The 24,294-nt window shown below is 40.3% G+C and overlaps 1 protein-coding gene across 1 annotated transcript in view; it reads right to left on the reverse strand.

The window, feature by feature from the left end:
• The window catches only part of tmem67 (transmembrane protein 67), a 155,402-nt gene that overhangs the window by 120,072 nt on the left and 11,036 nt on the right, over window positions 1-24,294 (reverse strand). Inside the window, exons 3-8 of the mRNA XM_052023565.1 lie at window positions 22,866-22,962; window positions 10,829-10,928; window positions 9,924-9,990; window positions 9,479-9,553; window positions 7,519-7,581; window positions 234-359 (exon numbers count right to left, since the gene is read on the reverse strand). Of these exons, the coding sequence (XP_051879525.1) occupies window positions 234-359; window positions 7,519-7,581; window positions 9,479-9,553; window positions 9,924-9,990; window positions 10,829-10,928; window positions 22,866-22,962 (528 nt within the window). The remainder of the gene's footprint in view (window positions 1-233; window positions 360-7,518; window positions 7,582-9,478; window positions 9,554-9,923; window positions 9,991-10,828; window positions 10,929-22,865; window positions 22,963-24,294) is intronic.

Here is a 24,294-nt window from a genome sequence, read left to right on the forward strand (position 1 = left end):
AGTAATTTCTAAGGTAGGGACATGTTAGGCACAGCTTTGTGGGCTGAAGGGCCTGAATTGTGCTGTAGGTTTTCTATGTTCTATGTGTCAAAAAGCAGATAATTTCTTACAATGACAAAACCGCAATTCAGTGAAAATACCAAAGGAATAACTGCTCAAAAAGGAAATTCACATTTTTTAACCACAGCAAGTTCTTACCAAGAAGAAATTAAATGGGTATTTCCTAAGCTTACTGTCTTCTTAAATATGGCGTGATAAAGGGTACAAGCATCATCAAGATTTGTTGTCATGTCTATTGAATTCATGATCATGACGCACATATTCCCTACTGCCTGACAGGCAGTAAGATTTGCAAATCTCTGAAAAAGAAATGAACTAAGACAGTGAACTTGTTAATTAAAGCAAGTATAATTAAAATACACAACTTAATAATGATTTGTCTTCTTAAAACTAGATAATGGCTGAGTAAGTAACATAGAAGCTTAGCATTTACTACTTGTATTACTGGTATATTCCAAATGGCATTGTTTTTATCTATTACTTAAACTGATTCATTTTAAACATTTAAGTTGTTAAAATAGCAAAGAGGATTTTTTTTCCAGAAATTTACAAGCTTAAATTGCAAGTAGTCACTCTTGTACTATAGATGAATTTGTTTTAAAATCATAGCATGGAAACAGACCCATCGGCTCAACTTGTCTATTTTGACCTAGTTGCCTACCTGAGTTAGTCCCATTTGACTGCATTTGGCCCATATCCCCCTCAGCCTTTCTTACCCATGTACCTGTCCAAATGTCTTTTTAAACACAGTAATTGTACACGCCTTTACCATTTTCTCTGGCAGCTTGTTCCTTATACCTGTCATACGCTGTGTAAGTCTTTCCCCTCTCACCTTAAAACTACCTCTGGTTTTAGATTCCCCTATCCTGGGAGAAAGATTGTGACTATTCACCTCATCTATGCCCCTCATGATTTTATTTACCTCTATCAGATCACATCTCAGCCTTCTATGCTCCAGGGAAAGTAGACCTAGCCTAACCAGTTTCTTTATAGAATCATAGAGCAAGACAGCATGGATACAGGCCCTTCAACCCAACCAATCCATGCTGATCATGCTGCCCACCCTGCTAGTCCCAATTTCCAGTGTTTGGCCCATATCTCTCTAAGCCCCAACCCTCCATGTACTTACCCAAGTGCTTCTTAAATGATACTATTGTACCTGCCTCAACCACATCTCTCAGCTCATTCCATATACTCATTACCCTCTGCGTGAAAAAGTTGCTCCTTGGATCCCTTTTAAGTCATTCCCCTCTCACCCTAAACCTATGCCCCCTAGTTTTGGACTCCCCTACCCTGGGCAATCCACCTTATCTATGCCTCTCATCATTTTAAACACTCCTATAAGATTGTCCCTCATTCTCCTATATTCTAAGGAATTCTCCTACATTCCAAGGAACCTAGCCTGGCCAACTTCTCCCTATAACTCAGGCCCTCTATCTTGGCATCATCCTCGTAAATCTTCCCCATACTCTTTCCGGTATAACCACATCTTTCCTATGACAGGGTGACCAAAACTGTACACAGTACTCCAAATGTGGCTTCACCAATGACTTATGCAACTGCAACATAATGTCCCAACTCCGACACTCAATGCCCTGACTCATGAAGTCCAGCATGCTAGACACCTTTATTACCACCCTGTCTACCTGTGACACTTTTTCAATGAATTAGGTACTTGTACTCCTATTCTGTTCCATTATACTCCCTAGTGCCTTACCATTCATAGTACAAGTCCCACGCTGGGTTGACTTCCCAAAATACATCACCTAACACTTAGCTGTATTGAAATCCATTTATCACTCCTCAGCCCACTTCCCTAACTGATCAAGATCCCATGTAATCTATGATAACCTTCTTCACTATCAACAATACCTCCTAATTTTGTGTCATTCACAAACTTACTGATCAGGCCTTGTGTATTTGCATCCAAATCATTTATATAAATAATGAATAACAAGGGTCACAACACTGACCCTGCAACATACCACTAGTCACTGGCCTCCATTCTGAGAAACAACCTTCAACCACCACCCTCTGCTTCCTACTTCTGAGCTAATTTTGAATCTATCCAACTAGTTCTCCCTGGGTTCCTTCGGACCTAACCTTCCAGACCAGCCTACCATACAGAACCTTGTTCAAGGGCCTTGACAAAGTCCAAATAGACAACATCCACTGCCCTACCCTCATCCACCACTTTGGTTACCTCTTCAAAAAATTCTAAAAGATTTGTCAAGCACGACTTTCCACGCACAAAGCCATGCCGACTCCTCCCAATCAGACTCTGTTTATCCAAATACTGGTAGGTTCTGTCCCTCAGTATTCCCTCCAGTAACTTCCCCACTACTGATGTCAGGCTGATCAGTCTGTAGTTCCCTGGCTTGTTCTTGCTACCCTTCTTCGACAATGGAACATTAGCTACCTTCAGGTCTTCGGGAACTTCACCAGTGGCTAACAATGAAGCAAATATCTTCACAAGGGCCTCCACAATTTCCCCTCTAGCCTCCCAAAGTCCATGGCTGCACTTGGTCAGGCCCTGGGGATTTATCCATTTAATGCGCTGTAAGGCTGCAAATACTTCCTCCCTGGTAATATGAATGTTCTCTACAACATTTCCACTTGTTTCCCTGATCTCTTGTGCAACCATCATTTCCTCTTCAGTAACTACCAAGGAGAAAGATTTGTTAGAAGTCCCACCTATTTTTTGTTGCTCGAGACATAGGCAGCCCTGCTGATATCTATGGGGACCTAGCCACCCTTTTACTCTTAATATATCTATAGAACCTCTTGGGATTTTCCTTAACCTTACTTGCCAGATCCATCTAATTCCCTCTCTTTGTCCTGCTGATTTCTCTCTTAAGTGTATTCTTAATCTTTTTATAGCCATCAAATCATATCGTCATCTTTTTATCTAAATCAAGTAACATCCTTGTGAATCTTTTCTGCACACTTTCCAGCTTAATGACATCCTTCCTTTAGCTAGGTGACCAGAAGTGCACATGATACTCCAAGTGTGGTCTCACTAATGTCTTGTACAGTTGTAACATGACATACCAATTCTAGTACTCAATGCCCTGACCAATGAAGGCAAGGGTGCCAGATACCACCTTCACCACTCTGTCTACCTATGTCACTGATTTCAGGGAACTATGCACTTGTACCCCTAAGTCTCTCTGTTCTACAGCATTCTTCAGGGCTCTGCCATTTACCGTGTAAGTCCTGCCCAAGCTGAACTTCCCAAAATGCAATACTTCACACTTGTCAGTGTGAAATTCATCTGCCACTCCTTTGCCACTTTCTAAGTTGATCTAGATCCTGTTGTGATCTTAGTTAATTTTCTTCACTGTCTGCTATACCACCAATTTTAGTGACATCCACAAACTTACTAACCATGCAACCACATTCTCATCCAAATTGTTAATGTAATGAAAAACAGCAGTGTCCCCAGACTGATCCCTATGGCATGCCACTGGTCACAGGCCTCAAATCTGAAGAACAACTCTCCACTACCAGACTTTGACTCCTCCCACCAAGTTAGTTTTGTATCCAATTGGTCAGCTCACCCTGGATCCCATGTGATCTAACCTTCATGGGGACTTGTCAAAGGCCTTGCTAAAGTGCATGTAGGCAACATCTGCCACTCTACCCTTGTCAATCCTCTTGGTCATCTCTTCAAAAATCTCAGTTGAATTTGTGAGACATGAATTCCCACACACAAAGCCATGGTGACTTTCCCTAAACAGTCCTTGTCTTTCCAAATGCATATAGATCTAGTTTCTCAGAATCCCCTCCAATAACTTTCCCACCATTGATGTTATGCTCACCAGCCTATAGTTGCCTGGTTTTTCCTTGCAGCCCTTCTTAAATAAAGGCACAAAAATTAGCCACCATCCAGTCTTCTGGTACCTGCTCCATGGCTAACAATGTTAAAAATATCTCTGCCAGGGCCCCAGCAAGTTCTTCCCTACCTTCCCACAATGTCCCAGGAGACACTTGGCCAGGCCCCGTGAATATATCCACCCTTACGCACTTTAAGACTGTTGGCACCTTTTTTTGTAATGTGAATATATTTCAAGACATCACTAGACTCTTCCCTAAATTCCACGACCTTCTCCATGGTATATACAAATGAGAATTTTTCATTTAATCCCTAAATTCCATTACCTTCTCCACGGTAAATACAGACGATTGCATTGGTCGTTAAGGGGCCCTATTCGTGGGCTGAAGGGCCTGTACTGTGCTGTAATGTTCCATGTTCTTTCCCTAGTTACCCTTCTGCTCTTACTATATCTATAGAACCTCTTAGGATTCTCCTTTACCTTATCTGCCAAGGATATCTCTTTTCCCCTTTTTGTCTTCCTGATTTCCCTCTTAAGTGTACTCCTACATCCCTTATACTCAAGGGATTCACTTGATCCCAGCTGCCTATACCTGATGTATGCCTCCTCTTTTCTGACCAGTGCTTCAATCTCCCTCGTCAACCAGGGTTCCCTAATTCTGCCAGCCTTGTCCCTCACTTTAGCAGGAACATGCTGGCCCTGAACTCTACTTATCTCACTATTAAAAGCCTCCCATTTGCAAAATGCCTGTTTACCTGCAAACGACCTTTCCCAAATCAACCTTTGCAACCTCCTGAATAATGCCATCAAAATTAGCCTTTCCCCAATTTAGGACTTTTCTCAAAACTTATTCCAAGCATATCCAGCTCAACCACTACTTCTTTTAAATGAAAGATTAAAGATGTCAAATGTTTGGTTTACAGATAGAAAATAAACAGGTGCATCTTAGCATGGCAGGATATGATAGTGGGCTACAGTAAGGATTGGTGCTTGGGCCCCAGCTAATCACAATCCATATTGATGAGTTGGCTGAGAGGATCAAATATAATATTTCCAAGTTTGCTGATGACTCAAAATTGTGGGAATGAGGAGTGAGGACACACAAGTTTCAAAAGAACAAAGACAAGCTAAGGTGATGAGTACAATTTAGAAAAAGATGAGGTTGTTTCACTCCCATCAAAGAAACCGAAACACTGAATATTGTTAAATGGTGAAAGAGAATAGGAAGTGTTGAATGTTCAGAGGGACATGGATATCCTTCTCCACTAATCCTAGAAAGCTATCATGCAGTTCTTGCAGGGAATTTGGAAGCAAATTGCATGTTGGCCTTTATTGCCAATACAAGTGGATGACATGAGAATTGGTGGTGTTGTGGACAGCGAGGCTACAGCAGGGCATAGATCAGATGAAAAGTTGCATGGAGCATTGGCAGATGGAACTTAATCCTGACAAGTGCAAAATGCATTTTGGGAAGTCAAATGGGTAGGATATATATGCATTAAATGACAGGGCACTAAGGAATTTTGATGAACAGAGACACTGGGTGTCCAAGTCTATAGTTCTCTGAAAGTGGCAACACAGGTCGATAGGGTAGGGAAGAAGGCAAATGGCATGCTTGTGCATAGAGTATCACAGAGTTAAGGCATTATTTTGCAAATTCACAAAATAATGGTTAGGCCACACTTGGAGTATTTTATGCAGTCTGGTCACCACAATATAGGAAGGTTGTGATTGTGCTGGAGAGAGTACAGAGGAAATTTGCCAGGATGTTGTCTGAATTGGAGGACTTTAGTTACGGGGAGTGATTTGACTGGCTAGGCTTGTTTTCCCTAGTGCAAAGGAGGCTGAAGGGTGACCAGAAGAAGTATGTAAGATTATGTGAGGCATTGATAGGGTAGATAATCAAAATCTTTTTCCCATGATAGGACTATCAAAAACAAGAGGGCATAGATTTAAGGTACGATGAAGGAGTTTTAAAGGGCATCTGAGGGACAAGTTTTTTGTACACAAAGAATGATTGATATCTGGAACATGCTACCAGAGGAAGTGGTGGAATCAGATATAATTACTACATTTAAGAGGCATTTACACAAACAATAAGCAAAACATAGAAGGGCATGGGCATAATGGGGTCAAATGCAATTAGTGTAGATGGATGTGTAGACCAAAGGGCCCATTTCCGTGCTGACACCATGACAAAATTAAATATGTCTTACTATAATTATATATGGGTTTGGTGAGACCATACTTGGAGTATTGCACACAATTTTGATCTCCTTACCTGAAAAGGATATACTTGCTACATAGGGGATGCAGTGAAAATTCACCAGACTGGTTCCTGGGATGGCAAGTCTGCCATATGAGGGGTGATTGAGTAGTCTGGGCCTCTATTCTTTTAGGTTTAGGAGAGTGACAGGTGATCTCAAAGAAACGTAAAAAATTGTTTGAGGTAGAGAGAGTAGATAAGAGGAGGATATTTTCCTTGGTTAAGAAGTCTGGAATTAGGAGCAACAGCCTCAACATTAAGACTAGGCCATTTGGACAGAAATATGGAGTCCAAACAAAAGGATGGTAAACCTTTGGAATTCCCTGGAGAATTATGGAGGATAGTGTTCAAACAAATAGATAGGTTTCTGGGTATTGCAGGAAACAAGGTGGATTAAACCAGGGTAGGGAAATGGTGTTTATGACATATCAGCCATAATCTTGTTGAGCAGCAGAGTAGGCTTCAGGTGTCCAAATGACTTACTCCTACTCCTATTTCCTACATGCTTACAATAATGATCACACTCAACTATAAGGGCCATGTAGATATTTGAGACAATGTAGATAGGGGTAGTGTGGAGGAGAGGGGACATCAGTTTGAGATTCCAAATGTCCTGCTGAATTTAACAGGAGAACATCATTTAAGTTTTTCAGCAAGTTTGATCAACTATTTGGAAAACCCACAGCACCAAACTACATCTGTAAGTAGAATTGAAAGGGACATCATGATTAGGTTGGGAAGATGGAGGTTAATTCTGTAGATCAAGGTCAGGTTGGAAGGGTGCTGAGTTTGTGAAGATCAAGAATTGAGGATTAGTCAGAGACCATTGATAGCCACAACTGGGATGGTTAAGGAAATGGAAGTCAGATCATGGGGAGTGGTTGAGACAGAGTTGAGTAGATGGGGTGGGTGTGTTAGAAATCATGGGAGAGTAGAGGTAGCTGGAAATTGTGGGGAGTGGGTTGGGCTAATTAGTTCGTTTGTAGTATGGCAAATTTGTTGGGGTCAGAGGAACTATTTGCTCCTGGTGGACACAGACATCAGTAAATACATCTACTTTATGGAGTCAGTCACTTCTGCCTTTTATCTGCCTGGTTTTCTAAGCCTTAGGAAACATTGCCACCATGAGCTAAAAATATAAATCCTGCTAAAATGGAGATACATTCCCTCCTTAATTGCATTTACAAATTCATTAGTCTCCTGAGCATGGATCAGTCTCCCACCCACTAACCATCTCCATTAAAACCACATCTAGTTGGAATGGTTCCGATTTGAGATTTAATAATGCTTAGTTCTGCCTATTCTTGGGGATATGGGTATTTACATTTTCCCCCAATATGTGTATTCCAAACTTACCAAGCATGCAATAGCTGATGCTTTCAAATGAGTGGCAAACCAAGCAGATGAAACTTTTAAACCCTGCAATCATGACAGGAGATAGTCTTAGCAACTTGGAACACTGTCTCACAGTTCCCAGATATATTTTCACCTACAAAGTAATGCCCAAGGTTATATCATACTTTTTACATTGTTTCTAATTAGATCTCACACCAATGCTGTATCTACACAATGAAATTCTTTAAAGATTTGTAGCTATTTACTGCTATAATTTTTCATGCTGAATTTGTTTATCAAGAAACATCCTTCATGAGTTAAAATTGAAATAATAAACAATTTTAAACCAATGACTTTACCTTTTTACAAAAAATGAGGAATACTGTTGTCTTTACTCATCTAAAGTGGTGGAATTTTTGTAGCCTCTCCTGAGCCATCAATTCCAACAACAAATATTAAACAGATAAACAAGAAAACACAAATACCCATACAGGGGTAAAAGTTATTATATATTTTCACAAATGATCAAGATTTCACGATCACAAGAGAAGGGAGCAGAAGTAGGCCATTTGGCCCATCGAGTCTGCTCCAAAGAAAAGGGAAAAAGAAAAAAGAAATGAGAAATTGGTGGGGGCAAAAAAAACCTAACCACAATTTCCAGCCTTATCCCCATATCCCTTGATACCCTGACTATTTAGATATCTATCTATCTCTTCCTTCAATGCCTCCAATGATCTGGCCTCCACTGCTGTACGTGGCAAGGAATTCCACAAATTCACCACCCTCTGGCTAAAGAAATTTCTCCTCATCTCTGTTTTAAACCTGTACCCTCTAATTCTAAGATTGTGCCCTCTGGTCCTGGACTTACCCACCAAGGGAAACAGCTTGACCACATCTACTCCGTCCAGTTCTTTCAACATTTTAAATGTCTCTATGAGGTCCCCTCCCATTCTTTTGTACTCCAGTGAGTACAGTCCAAGAGCCGACAAATGCTCATCATACGTAAGCCCTTTCATTCTGATCTGGGCTGCCCATTCAAGTGGCACATAACAAATTACTGGCAAAGAAAATACATAGAAATGTTTTTCCACTAAGTTGGCACCAACTAAATCTACTGAAATCAACATATCAAAATTAGAATATGAAATATGATCTCAAGGATGCCACCTCAATACATTGCCAAATGCAGGATTATGCTAATCATTGCAAGGACATCCAGATCATGGAAATTTCAACACGGGGGGACCCTGATGTAATACTCCTCACTCTCGGGCTGTTCACTTTGGTTCTCATCCAAGGTCCTTATGAAGACAAATCATGGTATCATCCAACTGCTGTGATTGAGAGACTCTAAAATTTAGGAAATAACTTCTCAATAAGAGAACCGTGAGCAAACTCTTAGCCAGAGAAGTATTAATTACAAAATATTGTTTATTTTGACTCTGCCTTCAGTTGTCACTGTGTTCTCGCCTTTACTTCATTGGCAATTTTCAAGCAGCCTGGGAAACTTGTGGATGTGCCACTTAGTTTGAAATATTAGTGTTTATTATTATTATGCATTAACTAGCAAACCAGTTCTTCTGAGAGTTTGTTCAAACAGTTTAACAAACCTGAGTAGAACTGGAAGTTGGTGAGCTGGGGCTGTCTTCCTGATGTGCTGGCATTTTTGCCAGCTTTCAAAACAAACCCTCACCCAAACTCATATGACCTCCACATTAAAATTTCTTTCAATGTTTTTTAAAACATTTCGTGTATATTACCATATCAACATTTCACATGGTAGAAGATGCAAACTATTTCACCCAGTGCTGATAATTCATACCCTTTATAAAATTGTGCTTTTTGATAATACATCTACAGAGATGCATGTTGCCTGCAATTATATTGAATATAAATTTCTTCATATTATTTTAAAGAAGTTTGTCTTTGAGTAAGTAATTATTCATTCTGGGCATCATTAATTAAGCTTCATATTACTTACTTGCTCATAGATAATATTTGTAACCACTGAGAAGGTCAAGTCCTTAGGATGAAGAAGAAAGCATAATCCTCCGGTCTAGAAAGAACCAGAGAAAATGCTAGTACTTAAACTTAATGTAGGTTTTTCTCTCAGATTTGTTCCTTAACTAAGTATTTTAATCCAAATATTTTATTCCACATTGAAACTACATTATATTACAATAGTAGCACAAATAAAACATTTTTTATAAGGCAACTATTAACTGTGTGAGTGCACAAAACCTATTGCTTATTATGTAGACTTCAAATTGATGTCTGACATGAATATGCAGAAGCAAAAACATAAGTTGCTGGAAGAACTCTGCTTGCTCCAGATTCCACCATCTGCAGTCTCTTGTATCTCCAACATACAGAAGCAATTTTACAATACGAAACTTATGAAAATATTTAAAAGAAAATTTGCTTACCAAAATATTTGACTGACAATCACATGACTGTGTGGTTTCGATGAATGTTTCATGACATCTGATACAGCTGATGGGAGGAGTAAGAGCAATTGAAATTACATTTGTAAAATAATTCCCCACCTTTTCTGAATTCACCTTAACCAAAACTATTATTCCTCTTGCAACATTTCTTTTGGAGCATTGCAGGAGAACTTGGACCGATTCACCCTAACACTCCCTGATCTCCAGATTGTCCCCTGCCCATATATGACCCAATGCCTCTGACCCTGCAATCGCCTCACCCCACAATTCCTGCTGCTTTTTATGCCAGCCTTCACCTCCTCACTGAGCCTTCAATCTGCTAGCCCTGTTTCCCCATTTTCCAAGCAATCCACTTGTCCCGATCTTTCCTGTTTCTCTCCCCAAGTAATCTGTCAGTCTATTTCCTTTTAAATCCCCCAGGCAAACTGCAGGTCCTTCTCGGTCGACAAAACCTGCCCGCCCCCTCAATCCACTGTTTATTAATCTGCCATGTCTTCCCATTCCTGTTGTCAACTCCCATCTCTGCCCCAAAAATAGAGCTTAATGCCACTCCTACCCTAGTCACAGAAACAATGGGAACACCACACCCTCCTGGCTGTGGCTAACAAGCTTCTGGCTACAAAAATGTAATTGTACCACATCTTAATGGGCTTATCAGAATTTTTAAACTATTATATCTCACTGAAAAATTAAGCTTGAACAGAATACTATTTTGTACTCAATTAAGTTTTCATTTATACCAACAGTTGGCCGTTGACTATTCTTTCAAAAGTACAATACATCAAATCATTTCCTATCTATAAGATTAATAACAAAGCATATTAAATCTGAAATGCCTTGTAAAGACTTGCAATGCTAACATATAAGAAATAAATGTTACTTACTGGCTTCCTGAAGTGTCTGGGGTAGAAAAGGATGGGCTGATAATATTGCACAAAATGCATTTTGCTTCAGTCAGAGGTATTCCAGAAAATGTCTTTTCCACTTTAACAAAATCAAAAACTCCTCATTAAGCAATTTTCATTTCATTATGCTCCTCAATGGGAAGCTTTTATATGTCAAAGTTGAAAACTAATAGTTAAATCATATACCCAAGATAAAATTTACAATTCACTGATACACTACTCCTTGAATGAAACATTCAGAGCTTTAAATAGATATTTCCTAACAAAACACAGTGCCCTAGAAATCCACTTACATTGTGCTGTTTCTTTCAGCTTTTTGCAGTTGAACATTGACTTTACACAGAGTGAACCAGAATAATGACCATTTTCAGGTCGCTTCTCAACATTCCAGAAATCTGACTGGGTACTTTTGGAATAATTTACTTTTATCCTACAGAATGTCATAATTTTTCCTGTAATGCTCTTTTTGGAGAATTATAGGGGAAATATGTTCAGGCCCTGACCCATTGATGTTCCAGGCACCTCCCTTTTTCCCAGATACTTTGACCCCCTTATGTCACAGGTTCTGATCCCTTGTTGTTCCATACGTCCTGTTCCAGGCTCCACTACTCTGCAACTCCAAGTGTCTCAACCCTCTGATCCTTCAATGTTCCAGATTCCTAATTCCTTGATTGTTGACCAGCAACCACACAACCAAGGCTCACGACAATTTAATGCCAGGTGCATCAGAGGACCAGGCCATCCATGCACATGGGCATCCAATGTTTCCAGTATCCCTGAACCCCAATGTTTGGAGCCCCAGGTCAGCCCAATCCAACAAGATTTATTGATTGGTCATGATACAATAATGTCTTGATTTCAAGAAAGCCCACTAACTGTTCTTCCCCAAAACCATCCAAATAGCCAAATATTACTGTCTCCCGATGGAAGTCCACTTAACTAATCACCACCATCGGACCCAGGTCACTATCCTGTTATGGACTCAGTGAAAGTCCCTTTAAGATAGAGAGTGTGTGTGTATGTGTGTGTGGGGCGTGCTTACGTCAATAGAAGATAAAGGACGTAATGACGTTGTTGAAGAAGTTAGAAGAAGAAGAAAGAGAGAGAGAGAAGGGAGAGAGACACCAGCCTGCTTGTTTTCTCTATCGATGGATGAGAAACAATAACTGTGTTTGCCACTGAAATCCATGTATGGAAGTTGGAAGTAATCCGGTGGAGTTCACTTTGTTGCTGACCTGTAGAAAGAAACAGGTATTTGTATGTGGACGACCACAGTTCGGATGCTTTTCGGGGTGAGGAAGTCACTACCGAGTAAACACTGAAGTGTCGTTTGGGTTCCATCGTGGAACATTTGGATTTCGTATGTACTCTCTCTATGTTTTTCTACATCTACATCTTATCTTCAGACAACGGTGGTTGTTGAAGAAGCCCTTGCTCATGTTTCACCTTATGGCTTGCGGAACTGAACTTTAAGAACCATTCAGGAACTGGGAGTTTTGGACTTTGTCACACACACACACGAAGAGTTTAGTTTTGGGGGTTAACGTTCGAGGTTTAACATTTTTGAATTCTAACATACTAACATTTTTACTTTTATTTTACGTATTATCATAAGTAGTGATTAATAAAATAGTTTTTAACACTGAATCATGCTCAGTGTGTTTCTTTTGTTGCTGGTTTGTGACAAAATTGGGGGCTCGTCCGGGATCGTTCCCAAGGTTAACGAGTGTCGTCTGGGATTGTACCCCAGATTGACGAAATTTGTTCGAGATTCAATCCAAAGATTTTTGAGGGAGGTCTGATAAATTCTTTTTAATTGGCTTGTGTGTGTGGAAACCAGCAGCAATGGATATTAAGGCATTTTTGGAGTCACCAACCCAAAAGGGATTGGAGGTGGCGAAAAAGGATGATCTGATAAAGATTGCTACAAGGCTAAACCTTACAGAAGTAAAGCAGTCTATGAGAAAGGCAGATATTCAGAGATTGATAGCTGGCCATTATGTGGAAAAGAAGGTGTTTGAGAAGGAAGTGTTAAAACAGTTTCCTGGCAGTGAAATAGCAATTTCTGAGGCACAGGTGCAGCTGGCAAAGATAGAGGCTGAACGAGAACAAAATAAATTAGAAGCTGAACGAGAACAAAAGAGATTAGAGGCCGAACGAGAGCAAACCCAGTTAAAGATAGAGGCTGAACGAGAGCAAAAGAGATTAGAGGCCGAACAAAAGAAATTAGAGACTGAACAAAAGCTAACTCAGATGAAGATAGAGGCTGATCTAGCAATGAAGCAGATGGAATTGAAGAGGATGGAGCTGGATAGTGAGGAGAAGGAGAAACAGAGGCAGCATGAGTTACAAATGAAGCGTAGGAGTTCGGAATCTGATTCTGATGATGGTTTTTCAGCCAGCAGGGAGGTTCGATTAGTCCCTCCGTTTGAAGAAGATCAGGTTGATCAGTATTTCCAACATTTTGAAAAGGTTGCTGTGAGTTCAAACTGGCCAAGGAAAGGATGGGCTCTTATGGTACAGAGTGTGATTAAAGGTAAAGCTCAAAAAGCTTATTCTGCTTTGTCTGTTGAGGATGCAGCTGATTATACCAAGGTAAAACAAGCTATATTGAAGGCCTATGAATTGGTCCCTGAGGCTTATAGACAAAAATTCAGAGACTTGAGGAAATCTGCAGATCAGACTTATATGGAATTTGCCAATGGAAAGAGAATATGTTTTGAACGATGGTGCCTGGCTAAAAATGTAGATGGGGATTACGATAAATTGACAGAATTGATACTGGTGGAAGACTTTAAAAGATGTGTTCCAGCTGAATTAACAACATATTTAAATGAAAAGGCAGTGGAAACTTTACAAGAAACTGCTAGGTTGGCAGATGATTATGCTTTAACCCATAAATCCAAATGGGGACAACCTAAAACCTTTCAAAAGAGTTACAAAGACAATCCAGGGAAACCGGAGAGTAAATTGGGAGGTAATCAAAAAGGAAAAGATGAAAAGAAGCCAGGGCTGGAGAAGCCTGTTGAGCGTACTTGTTATTACTGTAGGAAACCTGGCCACGTGATATCTAATTGTGCCCTTTTGAAGAAAAAGAAGGAAGCTGGGCCCAATGCTTGCTTTCAGGCAATTAAAAATCAAAAAGGTTCAGGAGATGCTGTTAAAGATCAGTCCTTGCAAGAGGGAAAAGCGGAAAAGTTGGAGAAGGTGAGAAAAGAATTCCGTTCGTATGTATCAGAGGGTTTTGTTTCACTGAATGATGAGTCACCCCAGGTGCCAGTGAAAATTCTTAGAGATACTGGGGCTAGTCAATCTCTCTTGCTGGACAGTGTTTTAAATTTTGGTGAAGAAAGTGACACTGGTGAAGTAAATCTAATACGAGGCGTTACAGGTGAGACCATGTCTGTCCCTTTTCACAGGGTGATTTTAAAGTCAAAGTTCGTAGAAGGACCAGTCGAGATAGGGATAAGACCTAGTTTGCCAGTGGAAGGAGTTTCTTTGTTATTGGGAAATGACCTTGCAAATGGAGAAAGTGATCCTGTGGTACGGTTAACAACCAAACCAAGGATTGATGAGTCTGAGGATGATTCAGATGTTTACCCATCATGTGCGGTGACTCGAGCTAGAGCTAAAGAATTAGCCAAGACAGACAGTCCGGTGCAGTCTGATGTAGTTCCTTGTGACAGTCCTAAACAGGAAGAAAATTTTGATGCCTTATCTGAGACTTTTCTGTCTTCACTGGAGGATCAACATCCTTACAGTGAGCCTGAATTTAAAGATTTGTCTTTGTCGAGGAAGGATTTTATGGTGGAACAGACAAAGGACCCTGAATTGACAGAATTGAAAGAAAAAGCTCTCTCATGTGAGGAGATTGAAAAAGTGCCAACTGGATATTATGTCAAAAATGGAGTGTTAATGAGGAAATGGAGACCTCCTCATGTTCCTGTTACTGAGGAATGGGAAGTTATTCATCAGGTTGTTGTTCCAAAAGTTTATAGGGATGAGATTTTAAACCTGGCCCATAGTATGCCTTTGGGTGGTCATTTTGGTGTGAATAAAACTGTAGGGAAGATCTTGAAACAATTCTATTGGCCTGGTTTGAGAAAAGATGTGGTGATGTTTTGTCGAACCTGCCACACATGTCAGATGGTAGGTAAACCAAATCAAAAACCCCCTGTGGCTCCTTTGAAACCAATTCCTGCTTTTGGTGAACCCTTTTCGAAGGTGATTGTGGACTGTGTTGGCCCCTTACCAAAGTCTAAGACTGGAAATCAGTATTTGTTAACCATCATGTGTGCCACTTCTAGATTTCCAGAGGCAATACCCCTTAGAAATATTAAGGCCAAGACGGTGTCAAAGGCTCTTGTAAAATTTTTTACCTTGTTTGGTTTGCCAAAAGAAATCCAATCTGATCAAGGTAGTAATTTTATGTCAAAAATTTTTCAACAAATAGTCTATGAGCTGGGAGCAAAGCAGATTGTATCATCTGCATATCACCCAGAATCTCAAGGAGCTCTGGAGAGATTTCATTCTACTCTCAAAAATATGCTGAAGACTTATTGCTTTGAAAACACCAAGGATTGGGACGAAGGTATCCATTTACTTTTGTTTGCCGTTAGAGAATCGATCCAGGAGTCAATCGGATTTAGTCCGTTTGAGCTTGTGTTTGGACATAGGGTGAGAGGACCTTTGGAGTTGTTAAGAGAGCAATGGGTTAATGAGGAAGTTCACTTGAGTCTGTTGGACTATGTCCAAAAATTTAAAACTCGGTTGGAGAGAGTCTGCCAGCTAGCGAGAGAGAATCTGAAAACAAGCCAGATAAGAATGAAGACATATTTTGATAGACGTGCTCGGCCTAGGACATTCGCAGTGGGGCAAAAGGTATTGGTATTTTTCCCTAGCCAAAATAATCCCTTGCAAGCTCGTTTTTCTGGACCCTATGTTATTGAATCTCGAGTGACTGATCTAACATATATAATCAAAACACCAGATAGACGCAAGAAAACACAACTCTGTCATGTAAACATGCTAAAACCTTATTATGAGAGGGATTCAGTTGTGGCCTTGGTGGATGGTGAAAAGGTTGTTTCTAGAATGCCTGATGTTGATGTTGAGGAAGGCCAATTTAGACCAAATATTGTTCCATCGAAACTAAAAAACCAAAATATCCTGGAGAACCTTGAAACGAAGTTGGACCATTTACAAGTTTCACAAAAACAACAGATGAGAGAATTAATTTTAAAATTTAAAAATCTGTTCCCAGATGTTCCAAACAGAACATCGATAATTACCCATGATGTTGATGTTGGGGATGCAAAACCAATCAAACAACACCCATATCGAATGAATGTAGAGAAAAGTAAACTTGTTGATCAGGAAATAAAATACATGCTGGAAAATGATATTATTAGACATTCTACTTCAAATTGGAGTTCGCCCTGTGTTATTGTACCTAAACCTGATGGAACTGTTAGATTTTGCACAGATTACAGGAAAGTGAATGCTGTAACAAAGTCAGATGCTTACCCTATTCCTAGGGTGGATGATTGCATAGACAGAGTGGGAAAGGCAAAATTTCTTACAAAGATTGACCTATTAAAAGGGTACTGGTGTGTTCCATTAACAGATAGAGGAAGGGAGATTTCAGCCTTTGTAACCCCTTCTGGATTGTATGAATACAATGTTTTGCCATTTGGAATGAAAAATGCTCCGGCAACATTTCAAAGAATGATTAATTCAGTGATTCATGGGTTAAAACATACAGATGCCTACATTGACGACTTAGTGACTGGGAATGATACTTGGGAAGATCACATCTCTGCGTTAGAAAGGTTGTTTGAAAGACTTTCCAAGGCTAACCTTACAGTTAACTTGGCTAAAAGTGAATTTGGCCATGCCACTGTGACGTATCTTGGTTATGTTGTAGGTCAAGGCAAGCAAGCTCCTGTTCAGGCAAAAGTTCAAGCAATATCTGAGTTCCCTATTCCCACAGGTATGAGGACTGTTAGAAGATTTTTGGGAATGGTTGGATATTATCGAAAATTTTGTAAAAATTTTGCTGATATTGCTCTTCCCCTAACTAATCTTCAGAAGAAGGGAGTAAAGTTTGTTTGGACAGATTCTTGTCAAGAAGCATTTGAGAAGCTGAAAGCCATTTTATGCTACCATCCTGTGCTCAGAACACCTGACTTTGAAAAGCCATTTTCATTAGCAGTAGATGCCAGTGATGAAGCTGCAGGAGCTGTGTTGTTGCAGAAGGATGACCTTGATGATATTGACCATCCTGTAGCTTACTTTTCAAAGAAGTTTAATGAGCATCAAAAGAATTATTCCACCATAGAGAAAGAATTACTGTCGCTTGTTTTAGCCTTGCAACATTTCAATGTATATGTTTGCACCGCTCAGAAACCATTGACTGTGTATACAGATCATAACCCATTGGTGTTTCTGAGCCGAGTCAAAAACAAGAACAGAAGGCTGTTAAACTGGAGTTTAATTTTGCAAGAGTTTGATCTCATGATAACTCACATTAAAGGCAAAGATAATGTGATTGCTGATTGTCTTTCCCGATGTTAAATGGGAAACATATATCTGTACTAATCTGATAGTCTGTAGTTGTGTAGCGTGATAATTATTAACATTACTAACTCTATGCGCGGTTAAAATTTTCTTGGGAAAATTTTTTTTTTAGGTGGGAGGTGTTATGGACTCAGTGAAAGTCCCTTTAAGATAGAGAGTGTGTGTGTATGTGTGTGTGGGGCGTGCTTACGTCAATAGAAGATAAAGGACGTAATGACGTTGTTGAAGAAGTTAGAAGAAGAAGAAAGAGAGAGAGAGAAGGGAGAGAGACACCAGCCTGCTTGTTTTCTCTATCGATGGATGAGAAACAATAACTGTGTTTGCCACTGAAATCCATGTATGGAAGTTGGAAGTAATCCGGTGGAGTTCACTTTGTTGCTGACCTGTAGAAAGAAACAGGTATTTGTATGTGGACGACCACAGTTCGGATGCTTTTCGGGGTGAGGAAGTCACTACCGAGTAAACACTGAAGTGTCGTTTGGGTTCCATCGTGGAACATTTGGATTTCGTATGTACTCTCTCTATGTTTTTCTACATCTACATCTTATCTTCAGACAACGGTGGTTGTTGAAGAAGCCCTTGCTCATGTTTCACCTTATGGCTTGCGGAACTGAACTTTAAGAACCATTCAGGAACTGGGAGTTTTGGACTTTGTCACACACACACACGAAGAGTTTAGTTTTGGGGGTTAACGTTCGAGGTTTAACATTTTTGAATTCTAACATACTAACATTTTTACTTTTATTTTACGTATTATCATAAGTAGTGATTAATAAAATAGTTTTTAACACTGAATCATGCTCAGTGTGTTTCTTTTGTTGCTGGTTTGTGACAATCCTACTTGAGAAGCCTCCTCCTGTTCCTTATCTTTCTTGCAGACTGCTCCTCCTAGCCAGTTCCCTTCCTCAACATCCTAACACTGGGCCCCAGTTGTCAGCCACTGGTCGCCGGCTCCAACTCTGATGACCTAACAGTTGATCTCACTCTCAACAGCACATTTTCCATTGGAAATGTGTATCACTCAAAATGTCTGAGTTTTCATCAGAACTATAACTGATTCACAGAGCTGAAAAGTATTTTTCCTGCATAAGCTGCTTTTATAATTCTGCATTATTGCTAATTACTAACTGGTATTTCATTATGTTGCATAGCACAATTCATTCATAGGAAAACAATTTTTAAAAGTATATTTATCAAATATATTACAATTTGTGAACTTTACAGTATTTAACAGACAACTGTTCTGAAGGCCATTACCTTTATATAGGCAAATAGGACATAGAACAGTCCACCTACGATGTTGTGCTGACCTATATAAACCTACTCTATGATCAATCTAACCCTTCCCTCCTACACAGCTCATCACACTCCATTTTTCTTACATCTGTGTGCCTATCAAAGAGTCTCTTAAATATCCCTGTTGTATCAGCCTCTACCACCATCCCTGGCTGTGTGTTCCAGGCATCCACTGTGTAAAAACATACCTCTGATATCTCCCCTAAACTTTCCTCCTCTGACCTTAAACTGATGTCCTCTGGTATTGGCCATTGCCACCCTGGGGAAAAGGTGTTGGCTCTCCACTCTATCTATGCCCTTCATAATCTTAAATACCTCCATCAAGTCACCACTCATCCTTCGTCGCTCCAAAGAGAAAAGCCCTAGCTCGCACAACCTTTCTTCATAAGACATGTTGTCCAATCCAGGCAGCATCCTGGTAAGTCTCCTCTGCACTCTCTCTAAAGCTTCTACCTCCTTCCTATAATGAGGTGACCAGAACTGAACACAATACTCTAAGTGTGGTCTAACCAGAGTTTGAAAGAGCTGCAAAATTACCTCACGGCTCTTGAACTCAGTCCCCTGACTAATGAAGGCCAGCACACCATACACCTTCTTAATCACCCTATCAACTCACTCGGCAACTTTAAGGGATCTATGGACTTGGACCCCAAGATCCCTCTGTTCCTTCACACTGCTAAGAATCCTGTCATTAACCTTGTAATCCGCCTTCAAGATCGATCTTCCAAAGTGTATCACTTCACACTTTTCCAGATTGAATTCTACCTGCCATTTCTCTGCCCAACTCTGCATCCTGACTATATCCCATTGTAAGCAATGACAATCTTCTACACTATCCACAACACCTCCAACCTTTGTGTCACCTGCAAACTTACTAACCCATTCCTCCACTTCCTCATCCAAGTCATTTATAAAAATTACAAACAGCAGGGGTCCCAGAACAGATCCCTGTGGAATACCACTAGTCACCGACCTCCTGGCAGAATACTCTCCATCTGCTACCACCCTCTGCCTTCTATGGGTAAGCCAATTCTGAATTCACACATCTAAGTCTTCATGGATCCCATGCCTCATGACTTCCTGGATGACCCTACCATGGGGAACCTTGTCAAATGCCTTACTAAAGTCCACATCCACTGCTCAACCTTCATCACTTTGTTTTGTCACCTCCTCAGAAAAGGTCAATTAGGCTCGTGAAGCACAACTTTCCCCTCACAAAGCCATGCTGACAGTCCCTAATAAGACTATGCTTCTCCAAATGCTCATAAATCCTGTCTCTAAGAATCCTCTCCAATAGTTTACCCAGCAGTGATGTTAGACTCACTGGTCTGTAATTCCTAGGATTATACCTTTCTTGAACAAGGGAACAAGATTTGCCATCCCTGTTACGAACCAGCAATGAAAGAAACACACTGAGTCATGATTCAGTGTTTAAAAACTACTTTATTAATAACTACTTATGATAATAAGAAAAATAAAAGTAAAAATGTTAGAATGTTAGAAGTAAAAATGTTAAACCTTAAACATTAACCCCACAAACTAAACTTGCAGTGTGTGTGTGGCAAATTCCCAAACTCCAAGTCCAGGAATGGTTCTTAAAGTTCCAGTCAGCAAGCCATAAGGTGAAACATGAACAAAGGCTTCTTCAACAACCACCGTTGTCTGAAGATAAGATGTAGATGTAGAGAGAAAATAGAGAGTAATTATGAAATCCAAATGTTCCACAATGGAACCCAAACGACACCTCAGTGTTTACTCCGTAGTGATTTCCTCACCCTAAAAAGCATCCGAATCGTGGCCGTCCACACAAATACCTGTTTCTCTCCACAGGTTAACGACAAAGTGGACTCCACCAGATTACTTCAAATAATCCATACGTGGATTGTAGTGACAGACACAGTTATTGTTTCTCATCCATCGATAGAGAAACTAGCAGGCAGGTGTCTCTCTCTCTCTTCCACTCTCTCCTCTAACTGACTCTGACTGACTTCTTCAACAACGTCCTTTATTTTCTGTTGATGTAAGAACGCCACACACACACACACACACACACACTATGCCCTATCTTAAAAGGACATTCACCAATAGTAACCTAGTCCGTAACAATCCCTCAATCCTCTGGTACCACTCCTGTGACCAGGGAGGACACAAATATCATCATTAATGCCCAGCAATCTCTTCCCTTGCTTCCTGTAGTAACCTGGGGTATATCCCATCCAGCCCCGGGGACTTCTCTATCCTAATGTTTTTCAGAAGCTCCAACACTGCCTCTTTCTTAACTTCAACATGTTCTAGACTGACCTCACATTCATCAAAGTCCCTCTCTGTAGTGAACACTGAAGCAAAATATTCGTTAAAGGCCTCCCCTACCTTCTCCGTCTCCAGGCACATGTTTCCTCTTTATCCCTGAGCGGTCCTACCTTCACCCTAGTCATCCTCCTGTTCTTCATGTACGTGTAGAACACCTTGGGGTTTTCCTTAATCCTACTGCCAAGGCCTTGTCACATCCCCTTCTAGCTCTCCTAAGTCCCTTCTTAAGCTCCTTCCTGGCTACCTTATAATTCTCAAGAGTTCTGCCTGATTTTTGGTTCCTAAACCTTAAGTACGCTTGTTTCTTCCTCTTGACCAAATGTTCCACCTCTCTTATCAACCATAGTTTCTCCACCTTACCTTCCCTGTCTCAGTGGGACAAACCTATCCAGAACCCCACGCAAGTGGTCCCTAAACAGCCTCCACATTTCTATTGTGCATTTCCCTGAGAACATCGGTTCTCAATTTCCGCTTCCAAGTTCCTGCATAATACCATCATAATTAGCTCTCCCCCAGTTAAATACTTTCCCATATCATCTGCTCCTATCCTTGTCCATGGCTATGCTAAAGGTCAGAGAGTTGTGGTCACTATCTCTGAAATGCTTGCCCACTGAAAGGTCTGTCACCTGACCAGATTCATTGCCTAGTACTAGATCCAGTATCCCTGTCCACATACTGTGTCAGGAATCCTTCCTGGACACACCTAGCAAATTCTGCCTCATCTAAACCTTTTGCACTAAGGGTATGCCAATCAATGTTAGGGAAGTTGAAGTTACCCATGACAACAACCCTGTTATTTTTGCACCTTTTCAAACTCTGCCGACTTACCCGCTCCTCAGTGTCCCGGTTGCTATTGGGGGGCCTAAAGAATTCTCTCAATAGAATAATTGCTTCCTTCCTGATTCTGACTTCCACCCACACGGACTCTGTAGATGATCCCTCCACGATGTCCTCCCTTTCTGCAGCTGTGATACTATTCCTGATTGGCAATGCCACAACCTCCCCTTTTACCTCCTTCCTTCTCCCTTTTGAAACATCTAAACCCTACAACATCAAGCAGCCATTCCTGCCCTTGCAACAGCCAAGTCTCTGTAATGGCACAACATCATAATTCCACGTGCTGATCCATGCTTTAAGTTCATCACCTTTATTCTTAATACTTCTCGCATAAAAGTAAACACATTTCAATCCATCCACTGCATTTATACCCTATCCACTGTCTATCCTACTTCACTTTCTCTCTGCACATTGCATCTACTTTTATACCAACTGCTCCATCATCTGACCTAACACTCCGGTTCCTATTCCCAGATGAGGCACCATTTCTCTACCCAGCCAAGATAACCAGACAATCTACGTCATGCCGTCTTAATTTGGATGTTATCATTAAAAGGAAATAATATTTTTCAGATCATTGGAAAAATTATCTGTTTTTCAAACAGTGATGTGAAATCAAACATAAAGACAGAGTCTTAGGTTGACACTTCCCCTAAAGGACTGGGAAGGCTGAAAGTTGTCTTGATTTATTAGAACTAAACACATGTAAGAAAATCAGCTTCTGGTTGTAATCTCTTTGCACATTCAGTTTTATAGAAACCCATGATATCTAATGTGCACCAGTAGATACTACTTTGTGCTAATAATTTCCTATCCATTTGGTGAATTTCTACATCAAGTGATTAAGAAATTTAAACTGAAGTTCTATTATTCAATCTTCATTTCTGCAGCATTTTACAAATGGTTTCTTAGAAAGCTTTAGGTTACAATGGTAGCCCAAATTAACATGTCCAAAAAACATGGCCAAATCATAACATTACTGAGCAAAACATACCTAGAATCTGTCCTGTTGGACACTGACATCTTCCATTATTATCTATAATAGCACCTGAAGAACACCTAATACAGTTCCATCCATCTTGTGTTACTGCCTTGTAAAAAGGAAATTATAATAAAATGTTACGCAACCACAATAGAAGAAAAGAACAACGAGGAATATAGATTTAAATTGGTTACAACCTATGTCTAATTATTTTCCTATGCCGATTTCAATTTCCAATTCTTTCATCTTCTTTCACCTTTGAAGCCCATGAGGATAGGCAAAATTGGTGCAATACAGCACTCACACAGAGTTTCAGTTGGAAAGGCAGTCAATAACTTATTTGTAAAGGGACTTGTGTATGCATACTGCATACGGAGCAACCAGATTATGATGCACATTGCTAAAGTTGTGCTAATTTTGAAATAATTCCACACTTCAGTCTGCATGTCATAACTTTATACAACTGAAATCACATTTTTTAAAAATGTATTCATTCCTGGTATGTGGATATCAGGGACAGTGCCAATCTTTTATTGTGTATGCTAATTGCTGTTGACCTGATAAGACAGTTAAGACCCAATCATATTGGTGGGTTTGGAGTCACAGAGCAGGAAGATAAAGTAGGGGTGTTGTGTTTCCTTTCCTGAGGGACATTAATGAACCAGATGTGTTTTGGAAGAATGAGGGATGACCTTATTGAACCGTGAAGATCCGAAAGGGGTTTGACAGGGTAGATGTTGAGATGTTTTCACTAATCAGGGAATCACGAACAAGAGGACATAACTTCACATAAGAGACTGGACATTTAAAAATAGGCTGTGTGGAAATTTCTTCTCTCGAAGGGTAGTGAACCTCTGGAATTTTGGAAAGGTGCAAGAATAACAGGGTTGTTATCATGGGAGACTTCAACTTCTCAAATATTGATTGGCACCTGCTTAGTACCAAAGGTTTAGATGGGGTAGAGTTCGTCAAGTGTATCCAGGACAGATTCCTGTCACAGTATGTTGACAGGCCGACTAGAGGGAATGCCATATTATATCTAGTATTAGGTAATGAACCGGGTCAGGTGACAGATCTCTCGGTGGGTGAGCATCTGGGGGACAGTGACCACTGCTCCCTAACCTTTAGCATTGTCATGGACAAGGATAGGAGCAGAGAAGACAGGAAGATATTTAATTTGGGAAGGGCAAATTATGAAGCGAGAAGGCTAGAACTTGCGAGAGTAAATTGGGATGACATTTTTGAAGGGAAATGTACCTTGGGGATGTGGTCGTTGTTCAGACATCTCTTGCAGGATGTTAGGGGAAAATTTGTCCCGGTGAGGCAGAGAAAGAATGACAGGGTGAAGGAACCATGGTTGACAAGTGAGGTGGAACAACTAGTTAGCAGGAAGAAGGCAGCATACATAAGGTGTAGGCAGCAAGGATCAGATAGGGCTCAA

The sequence above is a fragment of the Pristis pectinata genome, chromosome 9, assembly GCF_009764475.1.
Source record: "Pristis pectinata isolate sPriPec2 chromosome 9, sPriPec2.1.pri, whole genome shotgun sequence".
Lineage (NCBI taxonomy): Eukaryota > Metazoa > Chordata > Chondrichthyes > Rhinopristiformes > Pristidae > Pristis > Pristis pectinata.